This window comes from Tauraco erythrolophus, chromosome 2 (assembly GCF_009769465.1).
Source record: "Tauraco erythrolophus isolate bTauEry1 chromosome 2, bTauEry1.pri, whole genome shotgun sequence".
NCBI lineage: Eukaryota > Metazoa > Chordata > Aves > Musophagiformes > Musophagidae > Tauraco > Tauraco erythrolophus.
The window spans coordinates 124,599,890-124,618,857 of record NC_141466.1 but is presented as its reverse complement, the minus strand read 5'-3'; the positions used below and the strand labels follow the sequence as shown (position 1 = coordinate 124,618,857).

The 18,968-nt window shown below is 36.2% G+C and overlaps 2 protein-coding genes across 2 annotated transcripts in view; both read right to left on the bottom strand.

Annotated features, from left to right (window-relative positions):
- The window catches only part of KIF16B (kinesin family member 16B), a 142,197-nt gene that overhangs the window by 45,879 nt on the left and 77,350 nt on the right, over window positions 1–18,968 (bottom strand). The window contains 14 exon segments of the mRNA XM_086631102.1: window positions 1,642–1,764; window positions 8,885–8,934; window positions 9,468–9,565; window positions 10,447–10,570; window positions 10,573–10,604; window positions 14,016–14,244; window positions 14,247–14,341; window positions 14,343–14,442; window positions 14,445–14,480; window positions 14,483–14,627; window positions 14,629–14,762; window positions 14,765–15,040; window positions 15,043–15,362; window positions 16,908–16,961. Of these exon segments, the coding sequence (XP_086487228.1) occupies window positions 1,642–1,764; window positions 8,885–8,934; window positions 9,468–9,565; window positions 10,447–10,570; window positions 10,573–10,604; window positions 14,016–14,244; window positions 14,247–14,341; window positions 14,343–14,442; window positions 14,445–14,480; window positions 14,483–14,627; window positions 14,629–14,762; window positions 14,765–15,040; window positions 15,043–15,362; window positions 16,908–16,961 (1,816 nt within the window).
- LOC147529319 (uncharacterized) lies at window positions 5,816–7,647 on the bottom strand. The gene is given in 2 exon segments (XM_086631950.1): window positions 5,816–6,147; window positions 6,150–7,647. Coding segments are annotated over 2 exon segments (1,830 nt in total).

Below are 18,968 nucleotides of genomic sequence, written 5' to 3'. Positions count from 1 at the left end.
ACCGCTCTTAGCTAGAGCGTCAGTTCATTCCATGCCATTACTGAGTTTGGGTCGCAAGTCTTGAATCGCACGGAAACAAAATACAAGCATCAGAATTGCTGGAGCTTAATTTCATATGCATTTGTATCTCTCCTCGATATATCCCCCTGTTCCTTCCTGGTTATGGACCCCATCCCCTTCCAATATTTTTCTTTTATTACATTTCCTTCCAGGTAAGTCCAAGTCTTCCTGCACATGCTCTTTAACTGCCCCTTCATCGTAAGATCTTGCAGATGCTTACATGGATTTTAGAGATGAAGGGTGAATACTTGGAAAATAAATCCACCAATTTACTAAAAAGAGAAAATATCTTTTTACTTTATCTACCTTCACTAACCAATAGCCAGTTTAGTAAATCCCATGTGCTGAAAACAGTTGGTGAGTAGAACAGTCCTTGGAGAAGTTTCATATGTGCTTACTCTTCTCTCAGCATCTCTTTGGCTCTGGGCTTTTGCTGGCCCCAGGAAATTCAAAGTTCAAATGGCAAAAGGAAGTATTCCATCCACAAATTGTGCAGTAGGTTTCAAGACGAAAATTTAATTAGCACAGAGTTAAGATTGCCCATCTTAATAAAAGCCTTTGTAAAAACAGAATGTGAGCATAGTTGGAAAATGGTCCTGCACACCGTGAGGGCAGGTTACTTCTCCAGCTTCCACCTGCTAACAAAGCATCCGGCAGCACATTCGGTGAAGAAGGCTGCCAAATCTGTCTCTGATGCCATGTACATCAGTTATGCTACATGTCCACAAGCACTGAGAGCACATTTCCAATTAGACTTCACATCTTGCTTTGAAAAAACACTGGCTTAGTACCAGAGGAAACATAATGAGTATGCATTTTTTTCCAGCATTTCTGCACAGAAGATCAACTGAGGAAGCCACTAGAATGGCAGGGAAGCAAACAAGTAAGACCTTGGAAATGTTGGGGGGGAAGAATCAGAACAACGAAGAGACCCGAAAAAGGAATCAAGTCTTTGTGGTGGATATGTGTAAAATACTTCAATTATGCTTTTACTACTACACGTAAATACTTCAAGTCTAATCATTTTCTATACCTGACACTTGCATCTCAAAAAAAGAGCCTCCTATAACCAATACACATCTAAACCTCATCTCTGCAACACTTTCAACTGAATTATTTGACATCAGATCGTAAACTGCTCGCCCCAAGAGTCTGACCACCAACCTTCCGTGTACTTTCGATCCACCTGGAAAATACCTGTTCTTTATAGTGTCCTGTAGTGTGCCTGCCTTCTCACAACCTCTCTTAGTTAGCAGTCCTGAAGCCACTCAGGCAAGAGGAAGAGACAGAATCAAAAACCGCACTTAGTGGAACAAAAACTACATTTCATTGGGGTTAGTAAGGTGATTTCTGGAATCTGCAGAGTCTCAGGTGCGTTTCTAGCTGCTCTTTCCATCTTCACTATCTGTGATGCTGTCACAGTGAACACCGACAGCTGGACAGAGCAAACCAGGAACTATCTGGTTTTAAACAAAAGGCATTTTTCTATTATTATTGCTACTATGATGCTACTGTTGTACAAATGCAAGCAACATGTGTACAGAGACCCCAAACATTAAGAAGCAACCGAAAAGCACTTACCTTTATTTCAAACTCATAGTGTTCATCCTTTCCCTGCCCACACAGGACATAGCGTGGAATACTAATTTTAATTGGGTCCTTTAGGTCATCTGGATTTGCTCCCAGAGAACGACAGACCATCCGCTTTCATGTGCATACCAAATAGGGAGAACAAAGGAAAACCAAAATCACTACATAAGGAAAAAAAGAAAAGAACTTCACTAAAAATGAGAAAATGTTCTTGGCCAGAAGAGCAGGGAAAGAAAGCATGGAGGAGGCAGAAATTCTTTCGAAAATGAAGGAATTATTTGAAAACAAAGTGGGTCTCCTTTTATAAGCAAGTCCTAGCATTTTGTTATGCATGAAAAAATTAAGGTGAAGTGTCTTCAAAAACAGTGGTTTTTCTTTGAAAAGCCATTTTCAGCTTAGATATCAAAAACAAAGGAAAGAAGACTTTGTATTAACCCGCTTTAAAAAAAAAATACATGAATCAAGTCTCACAGTCAGCCATATTTTCTGTATTTCTTTGTGTAACAAACCTGCTTACAATATCACGCAAAGCTGCAGAGGATCTAGGCAATTCAGAAAGCTTTAAGACTTTAAATATTCAAACATTTTATAATTAAATAAGGTATAGATAACATAGTAATCCACTGTCAGAATAGTTTCCTAGTATTTTCTTTAAATCATGTCTAATTAACAGAAAACGCAACTAATTTGCATGGTCTGGACAAAACTATCTAAAAAGGTATTTATAATGAGGGCACATTCCTCTGACTAACAGCCACATGGAACACGTAACTTTGAAGTTACGTCAGAAATAAAACGTTTTTGCAACTGAAAAGATTAATGCTTTGCAGTGACTGTGTCCAAAAGCAGCATAAGCTTTTACAGTGAATAAGTACAGAAACTGCCTTTTAGGAAGCCCTCTACTTTCTCAGTTGAACCTATTTGGTCTGAAAAGCTTTAATGAACTTGTACTTAAAAAAAATAACAGCACCGTGACAAATATAAGTGAAAGACAACAAAAAATACTGAAAAACTATCACTTTAAAGTTATGACCATGTTATATATTTGTATTCGGTGATACTGTATTCTCAACAATCATTTTCAATCCCTTAGCAACTACAAGACATGTTGCTTGGCCAAAATCCTTCGGTCTTGACCAAAATCCTTCGGTCTTGACCAACACTATCCGCACACGTGAACGTGGCTCACGTTTCTGCTCGTTGACACTCGGGTCTCTCTGTAGAAATGCTTGGTGACTCCCAGTACACGTGACACTGTGTAGGAGCTGGAGAAAAGTTTCAAACTCATTCATAAACACCTCTCTGAATGCCATTTGTTACAGACAGCTTTTTGGCAACCCCACCTGGCTATCAAGAAGGGGAGGCTGTTATTTCATTACTAGCCAATTATAAATGCCAAAGTCACTTCCCTTAATGTTAGCATTAAGAGCAGTGAAAAAGAAAACACAAAGAAAGTGAATTTTAGTTCCAATTAACTGACTTTATCTAGAACGTGTTTTCCACAAAATTCTTTGGTTTAGTCAAAATACAAAAAAAGCTTGCATTGGAATGGGAAAATGTTTTTAGTGACTTTTGTTTACACAACTAATATTTTATCCTCTCCATATTGCCTTCTTTCACTTGGGTCCCCAAGTTACTGACTTTTCAACTAAAACTCATTTCTGCAGCATAAAAATGTAAGCAATTCTTTCCTTGGGGGACAGAGGAGTTCACTGCCTTGACAGCAATATCATCTGTTCTAAAACAACAATATAACCATCAAGTCACTCTTAAAGCCATCTCTGTCAACATGTAATTTATTGGCAGTCATTTTCAGGGAACTACTACAAATAGCTAATAGTCAGAGAGGAAAATAATCTCTAACACAAAGTACTGTGAAAAATACACCTTAATACATTAAATAATGCTTTGATAAACATAGATCATTATATTATGTTTCATTTACAGTAGAACAAAACATACTGCTGCCAAGTAATTTTTTCATAGAAGTGCAGAATGTTCATTCAGTTAGATTTGAAAACAAACACAAAAGGGGGAAAACATGTTATCTGGAACACAACATGCACAAACATTTAACTTTGGGGTATAATCTGAAAAGGAATTATTTGCAGAAAATGCTGTCATTTAACAGCCTTGATGAAGACAGTCCTCCCACATAGTGCCATTCAATGTTAACTTTTGGCGAGGCTCAGAAGAAATACCTTGGTGATGTCAATGAGGGAGCCACTCTTGAACTGGACTGACACGAGGTTACGCTCCAACTCATAATGACTCTCTCTACCCCATGTTCGGTGAGATATTTGTGTATACTTTTTGTGTTAAAAACAACCACCATACCTCAAAATAACGTGACATTTTGCTCATCTTTGGACTTGCTTAAGGTTGTAGAAAGTTTTGTTATGATAAAATCCCCATAATTCTCTATCCAAACTGGCATTCATCCTTCCAGACACAACCTCCCCATCCAATGCAAGTTATTTCATTTTAAATCCCCCGTGAATTACATTATCCTGTCTTAACATATGGTAAGAACAAATGGGAAATGTTCTTATACTAGTAGAGAGACTGCAGTCTAACTCTGTCTAGTATAAGATTGCACCTCTACTGGCAATATGCTTATAGAATTTAGAATTTCAGATTAGATACCACTGTTTTTTCTGCCAAGGACCATCTTCCTCAAACAAGGCAGATGGTACATTCAAGCAACAGGATTCAAAAGGTATTCAGCTCCCTTTACAAGGGAGGAAACAAAAGATGAGACAACAGCTTATTTATTATTTGAACATCTGACAGAGGTAACAGGTAAAGAATAACCTTGTACTAAACTAAAGGGAAGCCTTGACTAACGGAAATCTCTTGCTAATGTTCAATAGTTCCATTATTTCTTGGAATGTAATACTAAAGAGACTGTAAGAGATGCAATCACCCAGAATCAACAACCCCATTAGTAAGCAAGCAGAAAAAGGGGAAAGTTAGGCCAGGCACTTTACATGGAGACAATTTTAGAGCTGAATTTACTGTATCCATCAGGCAGTATCCCCAGTTGCTAACTATCCATTTAACAGCATGAGAAACATGTACGCAGATCATAAACCCCCAAAACGTCTGTCTTACCACAGGTATAGCAGCACCACCAAAGGTCGAAATTGTATTTAAAGCACAACCAACATCTATTTATACCCTTTAACCATGTTCATTTTCACATCACATTTTCCTTAAATAATCACATCAAGAGAATATAAAGACTTATTCTATTGTAGAGGAGTACAAGTTAACTATTTGGACAAAATAAATAGGAATAACTTAAAGCCATGCATTGCTTCCCTGCAAGAAAAGGCGGGGAGAAGGAAATCTGAAGAGTATTGGATGTTCTCTGCATTTTTCTTGTTCTGTTTCATTGCTTCATGTAGCCTACATTCTCCTTGCCCAGAGCAAAGGGAGCAAATCAAGGAGAAAAGAGATACGGCAAATTCATCAATTCCGGGTAACTCAGTCGACACACTCAAAATAAGCCAAACACAACTCCTTTTGCATTTGTGACAAACTTTAATGCAAGAGTGCAATAATCCTTAAAGCAAAACTCCAAAGCCCAAGAGAATTGTCAATGCTATTCTTCCCAAAATTTTAAGTATAAAAGCTAGAAACATCCATACTATTAATAGTATACAGCGAATGTACCACAGGAACCTAAACACACCTCACAGTTCAGACAAAAAAAATATTGTAGATGTTTTGAAATATTGAGATCAAGGGCAGGAAACAGATGAGAAGCACAAAAAACAAAGATACTCTGAAAGACTAGGGAAAAGGCAATCAAAGAGAAATGGAGAAGACGTTAATGAAGACGGATAGGAGATGGAGGGAGCCAGAAACAACAGCCAAAATGGAAATCAGAAGACACAGCTGTTATTATAGTTTTGATCCACCTACTACATAAGATAGAAACATTTAATTTCCTCACTTTCCCAAGGAAATTTATGTACAGCATATTAGAGATCCACAGGAAGTAAACACTCAAGTAAAAATGATTTTTGCTAAGATGTGTGTACACACCCTATGGTATTCTTTTACAGTCTTAAAGGAGCCTTTTGCTTATTGATATTGAAAAAAAATTATCAATATTCATTAGCCTCTTGTTTTGAATGTATCTAAACGTATTTGGATTTCAACACCTAGTCAGATGCATAATTAGCCAAATGGCTTCTTCACTTGAACTGAATGTTAATTTCCAGATTTCCGACGGGATATGCAAACTGCTTTGAAGAATTGATGGGATGACTGTCAGTTGAGTATTTATTTCTTTTTCACGGTATTTAGAAAAACCAATTCCTGAATCAGATCCAACCTTGCTCCTTCTAGAAAAGACAAGCTCGACTTTTGTGAAATTCTCTTTGTCTGGCAAAACTACACATCGGATATCATTCAAACTGTACAGCTGAAGGCTGTTAAATTGTGATTGCTGGCACGAAGCATCCAAAAAGTTAGGTGCAGGATAAAGACATTATCTTCCCTTAAGAGACCTATATGAGTAGTTGTAAGAACAAGAGCTCTATACAGAGTCTGCTTAGCACAGTCTACTTTCACTGAGGTATATAGCAGCACATGAATGTCACCTAATGAAGGTTTAATACCTTCCATATTTTCATGGAGTAAGTAAACCAGATCAGCTAATTCAGTTCTAAATTTACAGGACAATCGTACTCCATTTGAAAAAACTAAGTCACTTAGTTCTGATGCCCAGTCAAGTGAAATCCGCATCAAATCATCTTTCAAGAGCTGGTGATTTAAATAAACAGCATCATCCGATGTAGAAACGAAAATGCTCATTATGTCATGGCAAATTCTTTGCGTGAAGTGTTTGTTATAGGTAAATATTGTGAGTAAACCATCTTCAGCAGAAGACAGAAGACTAATACTCTGTCCAGCAAAGCCAACTTGAATCTCCTTTATCGCGATGACGGGAACCTCAAGAAACATTGCCAAGGAACTCTGGCAGACGTCTTGTTCGACTGATGAAACAACAACGTACAGAACGGAGCTGAACAAAAGCAAGCAAGCAGGTTCTGGATCAGGTTTTTTCCAATTGCCAACGGCGAGCCAATATATACCTTTCAACTCCTCCATTCTAACACAAATTTGAGGTAAGGCACAGGTCAAAAACTCTAGCATTTTTTCCAGAGAACAGACCTGAAATTTCAAAAAGACATCAGGAAAATGTACAAATTTCTGTCTTAATACAAGACTGTTTTCCAGCTCTTCATTTTTACAACAGCATGCACATCCTTCAGAGGGCTTTCTCCCACAGGCATCGGAGATTTCTGTGCTTACACACATCGTGATAGCCTCTTGCACAGGGGATTCAGGCTGAATGACATTTTCAGTATGAGCTTTGGTGTCATCAGTAGAGTGGGACACGTCTTGACTCATCTCTGACTTGAAGAATATGTTTACTTGCAAGTTTCTTATAAAGGGCAGGTTTTTTATTAATGATACTACTTGTGCACATTTCTCGCTTCTGTCACACAAACTTCCCAACTCCTTAATTTGTTTAGAAACTACGGTGCTGTTGAGTAGCTGACTACTGGTATCTTTGTAAAAGCAGGAAAGCTTACTGAAAAGATATCTCAAACCAGAGGTGTGCTCTGGGCTCATATCAAAATGAGAAGCTATTGACTTAAAAGAAATCAAATCAGAGGCTTTTTGCGTTGGAAACCGAGAATTACTGAACTGGTCTTCCGTTGTCGGGTGCACTATCTTAAATGGGCTGTTTTCTTTACAAGTTATTATTTCAGAATGCATATTAGACTGAGAAAAGAGAATGTACGAAATGCTGTTAAAGTCAGTCTGCTCATTAGCACCCATTAAGGATCCTACAGGAGACAGCTGTTTCAAGTGGGAACAATCAGATTCAGTTCTTGAGCTGTCACAATTCGGAGAAGTAATTATTTTATCGTCAAAATGATTGAAATTTTCAACCTTGCTGAGCGAATAAGCCATGTTATTTAAGTCATGACTTTGTAAAGAAGTAGATAAAACATTCTGATAAGGAACATTCTTACTCTTTGAAGTATTAATATTTTAGAGTGAATTAAGCTACTTCCAATGTCACAACGACAAGCAAAGCTCTCCTGTTCTGAATTACTCCTTTCATTCCCAAATGCCTTCTCTGATGTAAAAGAGGAGGAGATTCTTCCAGAACTGGAAAATAAATCCCACATCTCTGTATATTCCTTCTGTCTTTTATGGTCTCTTACTCCTGTGTTTTCTCCACACAACTCTGAAGCACAATTGCCATCTTTAGACATAAGTGGAAAATAATAATGTGGTTGCCACTGTTGACTTTTCTGTTAAAAATTTCAAAAGAAGAAAATAGACACGTCTTTATAAAACCTTCTGATCTGAACACTTCTTCAATTGAGGATTGATTTTGATTAGGTTTGTACAATAATTCAAAATTTGTACAATCATTGTACAATTTCTCAAAACTAGAGAGAGAAAATCCAACAGAAGTGATTGAGCTCTGATTCAGGAATGGTTGGTGTTTCCAGCCTACCACTGGTTTTTCTTTGTACAGTATCCATTTCACTTGGTTTATGTTTGCTTTATTCGAAAACAACAGGAAATTCAAAGGGCAACGCAGAAATTTATAAGCCCTTTAGTATTTTTCCACACATGCACAAAAAAATTCCAACACAGTTCAAAATAACAATGTAAAAGTCAAAAAGTCCAAATTAGAGGTGTTGCAGCCCTCCTACTATTAAAGTTTAAATCCATAAAGGTATTTAGGATTTACTCACCAAGACAAGTAATTTAACCATGTTTCAAGCAAAACTTCGGCAACCAAATATGGTGGGAGGGTCTAAGCATCAGTTTAAAACTACAAGTATGAATCCTTCATGGTGGAGTGGTATTCTGAATTCAGACTATCTCTCCTCATTAAATGCTTTATCCTCTAAAAATTAGGAAAGGGATACTGTTCCAAATTAAGAACGATGACAAAAACACGGAAGAAAGATCCACAATAACACCACACCTTTCAAATAAGGAAAAAGCTATGCCCAATCTGAAAAAAATCACTTTAATTCCAGCTGGCAAGATGCATTGCTGTCTCTATTATCCATTAATCTTGCTGTAAATTCAAAATTCTAATTATGCAGCTAAACATTAAGAAACTTAATTACAGGGCATGCCATAATTTAAGACAACCATTTCATTCTGACAAATTATGACCTACCTCATACTTCAGCTTGCGTTGAACAGTGCCATTATTAAACCTCTCGTATCCTAAGAACAAAAAAGGTACAAGTGATTATTAGAAAGGATGCCTTTCTCATTTAAGTTAGTTTAAAAGTACTCATAGGAAGAGACATTCTTTTTTAACAGGCAAAAATAACTATTTTTTTATTGACATTTATTAAACCACTGGCTTAGAAGTCAATCAATCCAATCTTTGGATTAATTAGATCACCAGTTTTTAAATGAGCATTTTTTGCAAGTAGTAACAACTACCTTTCTTCTGGATGATATTTTATCAATGTATTTTACAGACATAAAATGAAGATTTTTGTTTTATCTGCAAGCTTCCTATTGCCATTTACACACTGCAAAAAAAAAAGGAATACAACATAAAACAGCCACTGGAAAAAAAACATTATCAAAATCTAAAACTGATATCCCTGATTTTTACTTTTGTGGTAAATTAAAATTAAGTAAACACAGGAAAAGACAAAAATTATTGAACAACAAAACTAAATCAGCAGTTACACAGGGTGCGTTGCAGGTCAGAATTTCCTACCCATCTCTGCTCACCTTTAAACTTTCTGTAGACCAGGACATGCTAACATCATTATCCTCAGCTTTATGATGAATATTCTGGAGCCTTCTCTGCACTTCTTGTTCAATAAAGGCATTTATCCTTCAAGATATAGAAAGGGGGTGGGGGGAAGAAAGATATTTCTATTTTTAGATATTATTTATCTAAATTATCTATTTTCTTAGATAAAATCAAGAGAGGCTAAAGGGTTCTTTGAAATGCTATGAACCTTAAGTAACGCACAACTCTCAATTGGCAGGCTTAATGTTAGACCAGTTTTATCCCTCGTTAAGGAACATGGACTTTCGAGCAAGTGTTCATTTAACAGGCAAAGGTTAACAATTTGTTATCACAATTAGACAATTTAATGGACCTCGGGTTAAGCCACTGCAATGCGTACAGCTCCACATACGAGTGGCACTGAGGGTAAGAGCGATGAAGCAGGAACAGAAGGGTAGGGTTGTGCCTTTAGTTACTCAACGGTTTGCTTTTATCCCTTTTGCAATATCAGCAACTCGGGCTACGAAAGGTTTGGTCTTCAAACAAGGAATGTTCCAAGAGTTGATACTAACAACTGCATGTGTAAGTGTAAAAAGAACAGAGAGGAAATAGATCTTAAGTGATATTAGGCAGCTGCCCTATTAAAAAAGGCTTAAGACAATTTCATTTACTTCATTGCTTTAAGTGTATATAAAGCAATACCATATAGTATTACAAGTAACTGTAAACACAAAACCAATTTAAACACATTTAAGCCTACAGTTTCACAAACCTCTACTCTAGAACAAACTGCACAGGAGCAACAGATTACCCTGTTGGTTATTTAAACCCAGCAAATTGATTTTATTTCCAGACTAGTCTTTAAGTACGATTACAGTATTTAATTAAAATCCAACCCCGGCAGAATGATCTTTCAAAATATTTCTTTGCTAAAGCTATTGTTTGTATATCTATCAAATATTGCAGAAATGCAGATTACCTACCTGTCATCAACTACTGGAGCAGCGGGTGCCTGTGTCTTTGTGGGGCTGGTAGGGGAAGTGGTATGGGAGAGTTTCTCTTCTAATGTTCCATGATTTCCTTTCTGACCACCATCACCCTCGTATATTTTTGCTTCAACTGCTGAATTTCCTGGTCCAGGCTATAAAGAGATCTTAAAATGTAATTTGCTTTGGTTTAGAGTTGATTCCCATAGTTCTTATGGGAAGTACTCTACTTACACTGGATGGTAATCATAATTGTTCTTTAAGCATATTTAGATAGGGAACAGAGGCAGCTCAAAACCACGCTGCAACAGTAGTATTAAGTTAATAAAACAACTTAAATAACTTCCAATGCAAAAGGTATCTAACTCAGCACATTAAATATTAATTCATAAGACTTAACCTATCTATTAGGATCACTTGACTAAACTTTCCTTATTGCAGAATTCTGTCCATGACCTCAGTTACTAGCTTTCAGTGTAAAGTAAATGAATAAATGGGGGGGAGGAAAATTTAAAATTCAATATACAGCACTAATCCAAAAAAGAAAGGCAACCTAAAACAATGATGTGGCAAATATATCTGTAAGAAAATCTTTAAATTGTGTATTACACATATAAATCTTATATTCCAGTTATTCCTGCTGACTATATATATTTTTGAAAATTTATTTACAAAATAAACCACCTAGCATTTATTTTACAGATATCTAATAAATCATCTTTTGAAATGGAAATTTCCTCACTTTCTTTAACAAACAATTTCATACCAGCCAGATTCATGCACAGAATAGAATATGTAAAATTGGACACCATATTTTTGACTGAGAATGCCTGAGGCATCTAGTATAAAATAAGAAGCACTTCTTGCAATATTTATCACTTAGTCAAATTAAACGATATTATAATGAAGTAATCTGCAGAACACACTTCTCACTTGCAATGTAGCTGAGATTAGATTAGTAACACAGTAATAATCTTCCCCGTTTCCATTACACCTTTTGTCTCTAAAGGTAATTGTTTTTCTAGAGGTCACTTGAAAATTAAAGAATAAAAGAAAATAATTTCCTGCAAGCGCAGAGGAAACCATGCAAAGTTGGGATTCTACCACTTATCCTGCAACTGCATGTATCTAAAGTGAAGTACAACGCTACAACTACTTTATTCCATCCTGGAGGTTGAAACAGAAAATTAAAGAGATGATGAATGCTGAGGCTTAGGCTGAATTGTTACTTCATTTTTAGAGCACTTTTTGCAGTGCTGCCAGAAGCCATCTGTTTCTTTTGATTAGCAGCAAAACAATTTTGCATCCTGAGGGAAAGTGGATGGGAGATGGCTGATAGATATAGGACAGTGTTTGCATCTATGGAAAATCAATTTAACCACAAAACCCAGAACTGCATTAAAGGAACAAAGCTTATCTCTTGATTTGTAAACATCCTACTATCAAAAGATACCACTTCCTATAGCTATGAACTTATCCAGCCGTGTGATGCATCCACCAGGAAGTACACTGAACTGCACATTGCCACTTGTGAGCAAAACACCCCGTTTTCTCAAAGACGACTCTAAAGTTGTTTTATGTTCATTCTACTGCCACAAATCTCTGCCAGTAAAGACAAAACGTCTGTGCATTATTCCAGTATAAGTTAACTTCAAATTATCGTTTTGGGGGTCATCCCTGTAGGTGAAAGAATTTCAGCTAACACATCATTCAAACTGGAAAAAAATATTTTATTCAGTTATGATGGACTTACGCTCATAGAGCATTTCTAATGAATATTGCATTTAAACATTTTCAGAGAGTTAACCCTGATCTGAACCAGGGTACATCATCACATAATGGTATCTGGATAAACAACAAGAAATATATACAATTCCTATGCTTACTATAGTGCCCAAGATACTGTGTACTGTGAGTCTAAACTCAAACACCAGAGATAAGTAGCCTAAAACATTTAACATACTATCATGTATCTTAAGATTTTCTTCTGCCTCAACATTCATAAAAACATTCTGAATTGAATTATTCAGGCCTCTAGGCAATTCACTGAAAGACTTCAAAGTTTTATTTATTTGTGCAAGAGGACTTTAAAGTAAACAAGAAAAAAAAACACACACACCAAAAAAAAAGAGACCTTTTCACTTCCTTGGTATCTTTTCCAAACCTCAGTCTTCCAGCTGACAACATATTTTTTCACTTATCGCACAAGCCAGCAATCTCTTGAGGGCTAACAAAGCTGTCTATTTTTGTGGAACCTCCAGTTGTTTATAGCTGACTTTAGCCAAGCGAGATGCTTAGTGTAGAAAACGAGATTTTTATGTTCAAGACAATTACGAAAAATAATGGCAATATCCACAACAAAATGATCAATCAGTACTGAACATGTTTAACTAAAATCCACAAGATGTGGCTCTAAATGTTGAAAAAGTGACCTTTACACAGGGTATAGAAAAGAATCAATCTCTTCTGATGATGGTTTAAAAGGAAAAGAATATAGAAGAGCTCTTCAATTTGGCTATAGGCAAGTTTCTTTTTATAGGTGTTCTTTCTAATCAAGCACCTGCTTGAAGGGCTTATGAAAAAAGAGTCAGATTATGAGTGAAATATTAAAAAAACAAATGACAAATGCTACCTCAAGAAAAAAACACATCGTTTCACCAATAATGACAAGTTTTAAAGCTCTAGTATCAGCAAATCAGATAACACATTCAAAAATGGTAATTCTGCCCTTTTTTCATTCTGCACGGATTCAAGACATGAATCCCAGTGGATTTTTGCTCAAGCCAAAAATAAAACAGAAGATTTCTTCCTCTTCCTCCACAAAGGAAGACCTTTCCTTACCTGAATCACTTTTCTCCAAGCCTCTCATACTTAGCCTGAAAACAGTACCAGGTATCACGTTTACAACTGATGACATTGCTTCTGCACCTAGAAGAGTTTGTCATTGCATAGAGCTGCATTGAAGCAGCTCTGTATGTTTTCAAATAAGCTAAAAATCACGATCAAATTTTACACAGATATAGGGTTAGTCTATTTTATTTAGCCCTGAACCATAACAAAAAATTAAACATTACACCTGTTTGCTTTGAATACCAGAAGCGTTCAGCACATGGGTCATTGAGACACACAGTTGGCAGTCTGCTATAACTATCAGTCTCCAAATCTTGAATGAACATCTAGCTTGTTACCAATAAAGAAATAAAATGTTACACGCTAATATTTTAAGAGAAAAAAGTTGTTAGATGGTACCTGTTTTTGTAAGGGCAGAACATAAGATTGGCTGAGCTTCTAGATAGGTAAAACCATTTATTTAAGTACTGTGATGGCTAATGCAAATACTGTACTGCTGAGGATGGGATAAATATCCGAACACAACAGAAATCAAGGAGTGAGCAAGAGCCCTTTAAAACGCAATACAGAGTTTTCAATTCTGGGCAAACTACTCGAAACTCATGAAGAAACTCAAGCACTGGGACAGAGACCAAATCACACTTTCAACATTAAGGTATAAAATGATCACTTTTTGTGGATAGGTTCTAACAAACGGAAGGTGCCACAACACTTACCGTTCTCGGTCTTGTTCGAGGGCTTTTTGCTCCGCTTCCAGACTGGCCTGCAGACCTGCCTGTTCACTGCAGCCGTTGTTCAACGTGGCAAGCTTCTGTTTCTGCTCTTCAATTTCAAAGTCTATCGTCGAACGACGCTGCAAAGCAGAGTGCCTCCTTTCTAACTTAGCAACAGCTTGCTCCAGCGCCTCTCTCTGCTGTTTTTCCCTTGATTCAAGGATTTCTTTTCCTTTTTCCGAACCTTTTCTTCCTGACGAGCTACATTGGCTGTGAATTCAAAGGTTTCCTGAAGCTGCTGCAGCTGATTTGTGCTAGCCCTATACTGGCAAGCCGCTCTTCTTTTTCTTCTATTCTTTCTCTATTTGATAGAGAGTATTATCTAACCCTAACAAGCCCCTATCAAGGACTTCAGAAGCTCTTTGTTTTCTTCCAGCAGAGCTGGCAAATGATTACTCTTCAGGTACTCAGCTGGCGTACTTTAGATTGGAGCCTGTACTCTGCTGGCTTTATCTTGTCAACGTCTTCAGCCTTGAGCACGGCATCCACAAAGTTTTCGTCGTCTCTCTTGAGATTTAAATGTTCTTCATGTGCAAATTTTAAGTGTTCCAGAGCTCTTTTTTTCATCCACTATTTCCTTTTCTAGGTGGTCCATTTGTTGAACTAAATCTTTTTCCAAAATAGTCAACTGTTCCAGTTGTTTCCTTTTAAACTCTACGAAATCATGCTGTGCTTCTTCTAACTCTTCAAGGTTTCATCACCTTCAGATCGGGCTTCCTTGACTTTCAAAAGAGATTCTCTAATATTTCAAGATCTCTTTCTCTTCTTCAACTCTTTGTACATCCCCTCTCTCAGGAGCTCTATCATGACCTGCTTCTCTCGAAGCTGTTCTTCTAGATGAGCCACCAGCATCACCTGCTCCCTTTCTTGTTCTTCAAGTCTTTTTTTTTCTGATTCCAGCTTAATATACTGTTCATCTTTTTCCTTTTTTAGTTTTTCTAGTTCGCGGAAAATCTGCATTTTCTCTTCTTTTCATTAATATTAAGTTCTTGTAGTCGCTGCAACTCCTCTTTGACCCGGGCAAAAATTTCTTCCTGCTGCTTTTTCTTTTGAAGCTCTATCTCTTGTTGTTCCCGTAATCTCTCCTCTTCAAACTTTTCTTTTTCAGCCAGCAAATCCTTTAACCTGCTCTCAATGTGAACACTTCTCCGTTTCAGATTCTCTTCCTGTTTTCGAATCTGCAGCTGTACTATTTCTGTTTCTTTGCGTTGCGACTCTACTTCTTGCTGCATTCTTACAAGTTCTGCTTTGTCAGATCTTTGTTTTTCTTCCATCTCTTCTATTTGTTTCCTACAGAAAAACAAGTACATGCATATTTCAAAATTTTCCTTTTTTTCCCCAAAAGACAACATACCCCTTATAAGTTAAGACGGTTGGACAAGGATTTTGCAGTAGTATAACGGTTTCTTTTTTTAATAGTTTTGTTTTGCCACAGGTTAAGACATTACGGTTGCTTGAAAGTGACTCAATGCATGAGACAAATGGTAAAGAGATTCATATAGTTTATTTCAACACACAAAGTTGTGGATATATAAATTATAGGAAGACATGCTACATGGCATTTATGTTAGTAGAAAATTAGACTGTATTAGGTCTGTCAAATCCAATAAAATATTGATAGAACACATCAATGCACAAAGTGAAGAGCAAATATATATTTGTATGTATATATACATTTTCATATGTACAAACTTGTATAAAAGGACTTGATTAGAAATTTGCTCATCAAATGAAGCCAATAGATGAAATAAAACAATGTCTTCTCTTTAGGTAAACCCACTGAATTATTGATAAACAGGATAAGACTAGGAACAGACTATTTGAGAGCAGATTACTCTGAGATAAATTATTATGTCCTGTGCAATCTTTCTCTTAAAGTTTCTAGTGGATTCCAGCTGAGGACAGACTGAGACTTAAACGTTACCATTATCCCCTAATACAATAGCCTGACACCTGTAGGGACAACCTGCAAGACGGTTGGTTATATTGCGAGAAGTTAAAGTCAGATAAATTAAAGCAGAAGCAAGCAACTTCAGCACAATCTGAATTCAAATCCTAGCAACATAACAAAGAGGATAAATATCGGTGATTCTGTTGCATCATTTTCTGAACATCATCTTCAATGCTTCAGAGTTTCAGGGTTTTTCTGAGTTACTCAACTTAGTCCCACTATATGAACAGTTCTTCAAAACGGAGCAAGCAGTCTAAAGCTGAGACGGTAGGAAGTGTCTTTCAGCTTATGAATTTAATCAATGCTGCAATCTGCAACAAGGTAAGAGGATTACTTCCAAAATCTTAGCAGCTATGGTGAGCCAGAACAGTCAGCTCAGTTTGCCAGCCGACAATACTTTCTTTTGTACTTCAAACTAATTTCTAAATAATGTTCTGATACGTATGACTGGTACAGTTTTATTCAAGAGAAGCAGAGTTTACAGCATGAGTTTTTCCAATCAAGATTCAATCCAAAGGCAACTAAATCATAAAGAAGAACAGAACAAAGAATGTAATTTGTCATCTTTTAAAAAAATACCATGAAAATTAACAGCAAGAGTAATATATACAGTTGTGTAGTCTGCCCTCCTCATACCTTGTGTTTGGTATTGTCTTTGTTAAAGATCACATTAGCTACAATTCAGCTGTCTACCATGTCACTAATAAATAAGAATGAACAGTTCAAGAAATATTAATGGAAGACAAAACAAACAAAATTATTATATCCAGATCCTCTCTTGCTCAGTAACACCATGATTCCAAATGAATGATTTATACGAGTCTACATATGTGTATATACATATATACACACATCCATGAAGACCATAGAGAGAATAATGTTACCTTTTACTTTCTAATTTTTCAAGCTCCTCTCGTTGTTGTCTCTCAAATTCTAGCCTGATTAAAAAAAATAAAAAGAACACAGTAAAAAGGTTATTATTTCCCAAATATAAAAATGGGAAAATATGATGCAATTTGGTGTCTGTTTAGTAGATTATAACAATGGCACAAATCAAAAGTTTTATAAAACTACTTTCTACAATAACAGAAAATATTTCTTTCATTAGGGTTACAAATTAGATATCATGCTGTCTGACAAAAGTACAAACAGAAAAATAAATGAATTTCTGGGGGAGAAAAAAACTGTTTAAAAAGTAAAAGTTAAACAAGACAGATAAATGATTAGCATAGCCTCTGCAAGTTAACTACATGCAGACATGGCAATCAATACATAGAAATTGAATTTCTCTACCTCAGACAGATGGGTCCTTTTACAGGGAAAAGACCTGCCACGGGAGGCAGGGGAAACAGAGTGATCATTAAGAAATGAATTGACAGAAAAAACATATTAGTGGTACAGAATATTTTAAAGTCAACAACAGTTTGTTTTATTAGGAGGTTAAATTGGTTAGATTCATAGAACATTCATCACATTACTACTCAAAAGTAAAATTTAAATAATTGTTCTTTCACAAACATTTTTCAAGTGTCAATGATCTCTTCTCATCTTCCTATGGTTTATTAACTTGGCCACCTCTGAGAAGGGAAAGAGTTACAAAACTAAGCTATGGCACACTCACAGTTCTTCCTTTTCCTCTCAAGAAAAAAAAAAAACCACAAACACATTACTATGATGTAACCTGCAGGGTTGAAAAACTTCAAATTCCTGCAAACGTTGACGTGCACAACACAATTCAAATTCATTTATCTAAAATATTCTGAGATTTGAATGTTCTTAGTTTGATAAGGTTCTGAATAATTACGGGAGAGTATTTTGTCATTTTTAATATCATCTCTTATTACAGTTGTACAGAACTTATTTTAATTTCCTTTGAAAGATTTATGGTTTTGAAGGAAGTTTTTCAAAATAAATGTCTCCATGCTTTTTTAAAGGGCAGAGAACCTATGTATGGACTCAAATACTAAACCAAATACACAAATATCCAGTTATTTCAGAACTGGTACAGCTTAAGAAGTTTGGAGATTAGTGAGATAGTTCATGAACACCAAAGAAAACGCAAGACTGCCCCACAGTTAACTTCAAGTATGTGAGGAACTTTGGTTTAAGATGTCATGACCACAATTCTATAGACAGGTTTTTTAAAAATTAGATACATTTAACGTTTGTTTCTAAAAATCATACAAATGCCTATGACAAAGAGAATTGCCCTTGGAAATGTGCAAAAAATACACCAATAATCTAACATTTATAAAGCAGTTTAAATAAACTTTGATTCCTACATGCTCAAGAAGCATCTTTCTAACTGCTGCAATACTGGAGAAAGACTCGTTTAACAAATCCCATTTTTCCCTACTTCTCATAAATTCGTTTTAAAAAATACCTTCTATAATGCCTAAGAGATTAGCAAATGTAGATTTTTATACACAACCCTAGACATCTGTAGCCTTCATGTACATGCCTCAGCAAGGGCCCCTTCACATTTGCATTAAGACTGTCTAAGGTGGGCATTATCTCAACATTACAGCACATGAAGAGATGACAACTTGGTATTTTTAATTTCATCATAATTTCTGTAGCAGCAATGCAAAAATCTATGAAGTTATGCAAAGAAAACAAAAAGCAATCTTAAGGGACCTTTAGAAAGCAAAATCTTAATTTACTAGTTACTATGCACTGCTTTTTTCCCCCTCTTTCTATTTCTCTTTTTTTTTTTTTTTTTTTAAGCTATACCCCAAAAGCCCTTGCTCTGGCTACGGTCTGCCTCTGGAATTCATAGCTGTTAGTTATCACTTCTTACCTAGGGATTGGCTGATAAATACCACTATATTAATCATTATTTCAGTCCACAAATAGTATAGACCCCAGGGAATATAGTTGTGGTCTGTGGAAATGCAGATGTCCGTTGGATGCTGTCAGACATTGACCATCTTTGCTTAGACAGC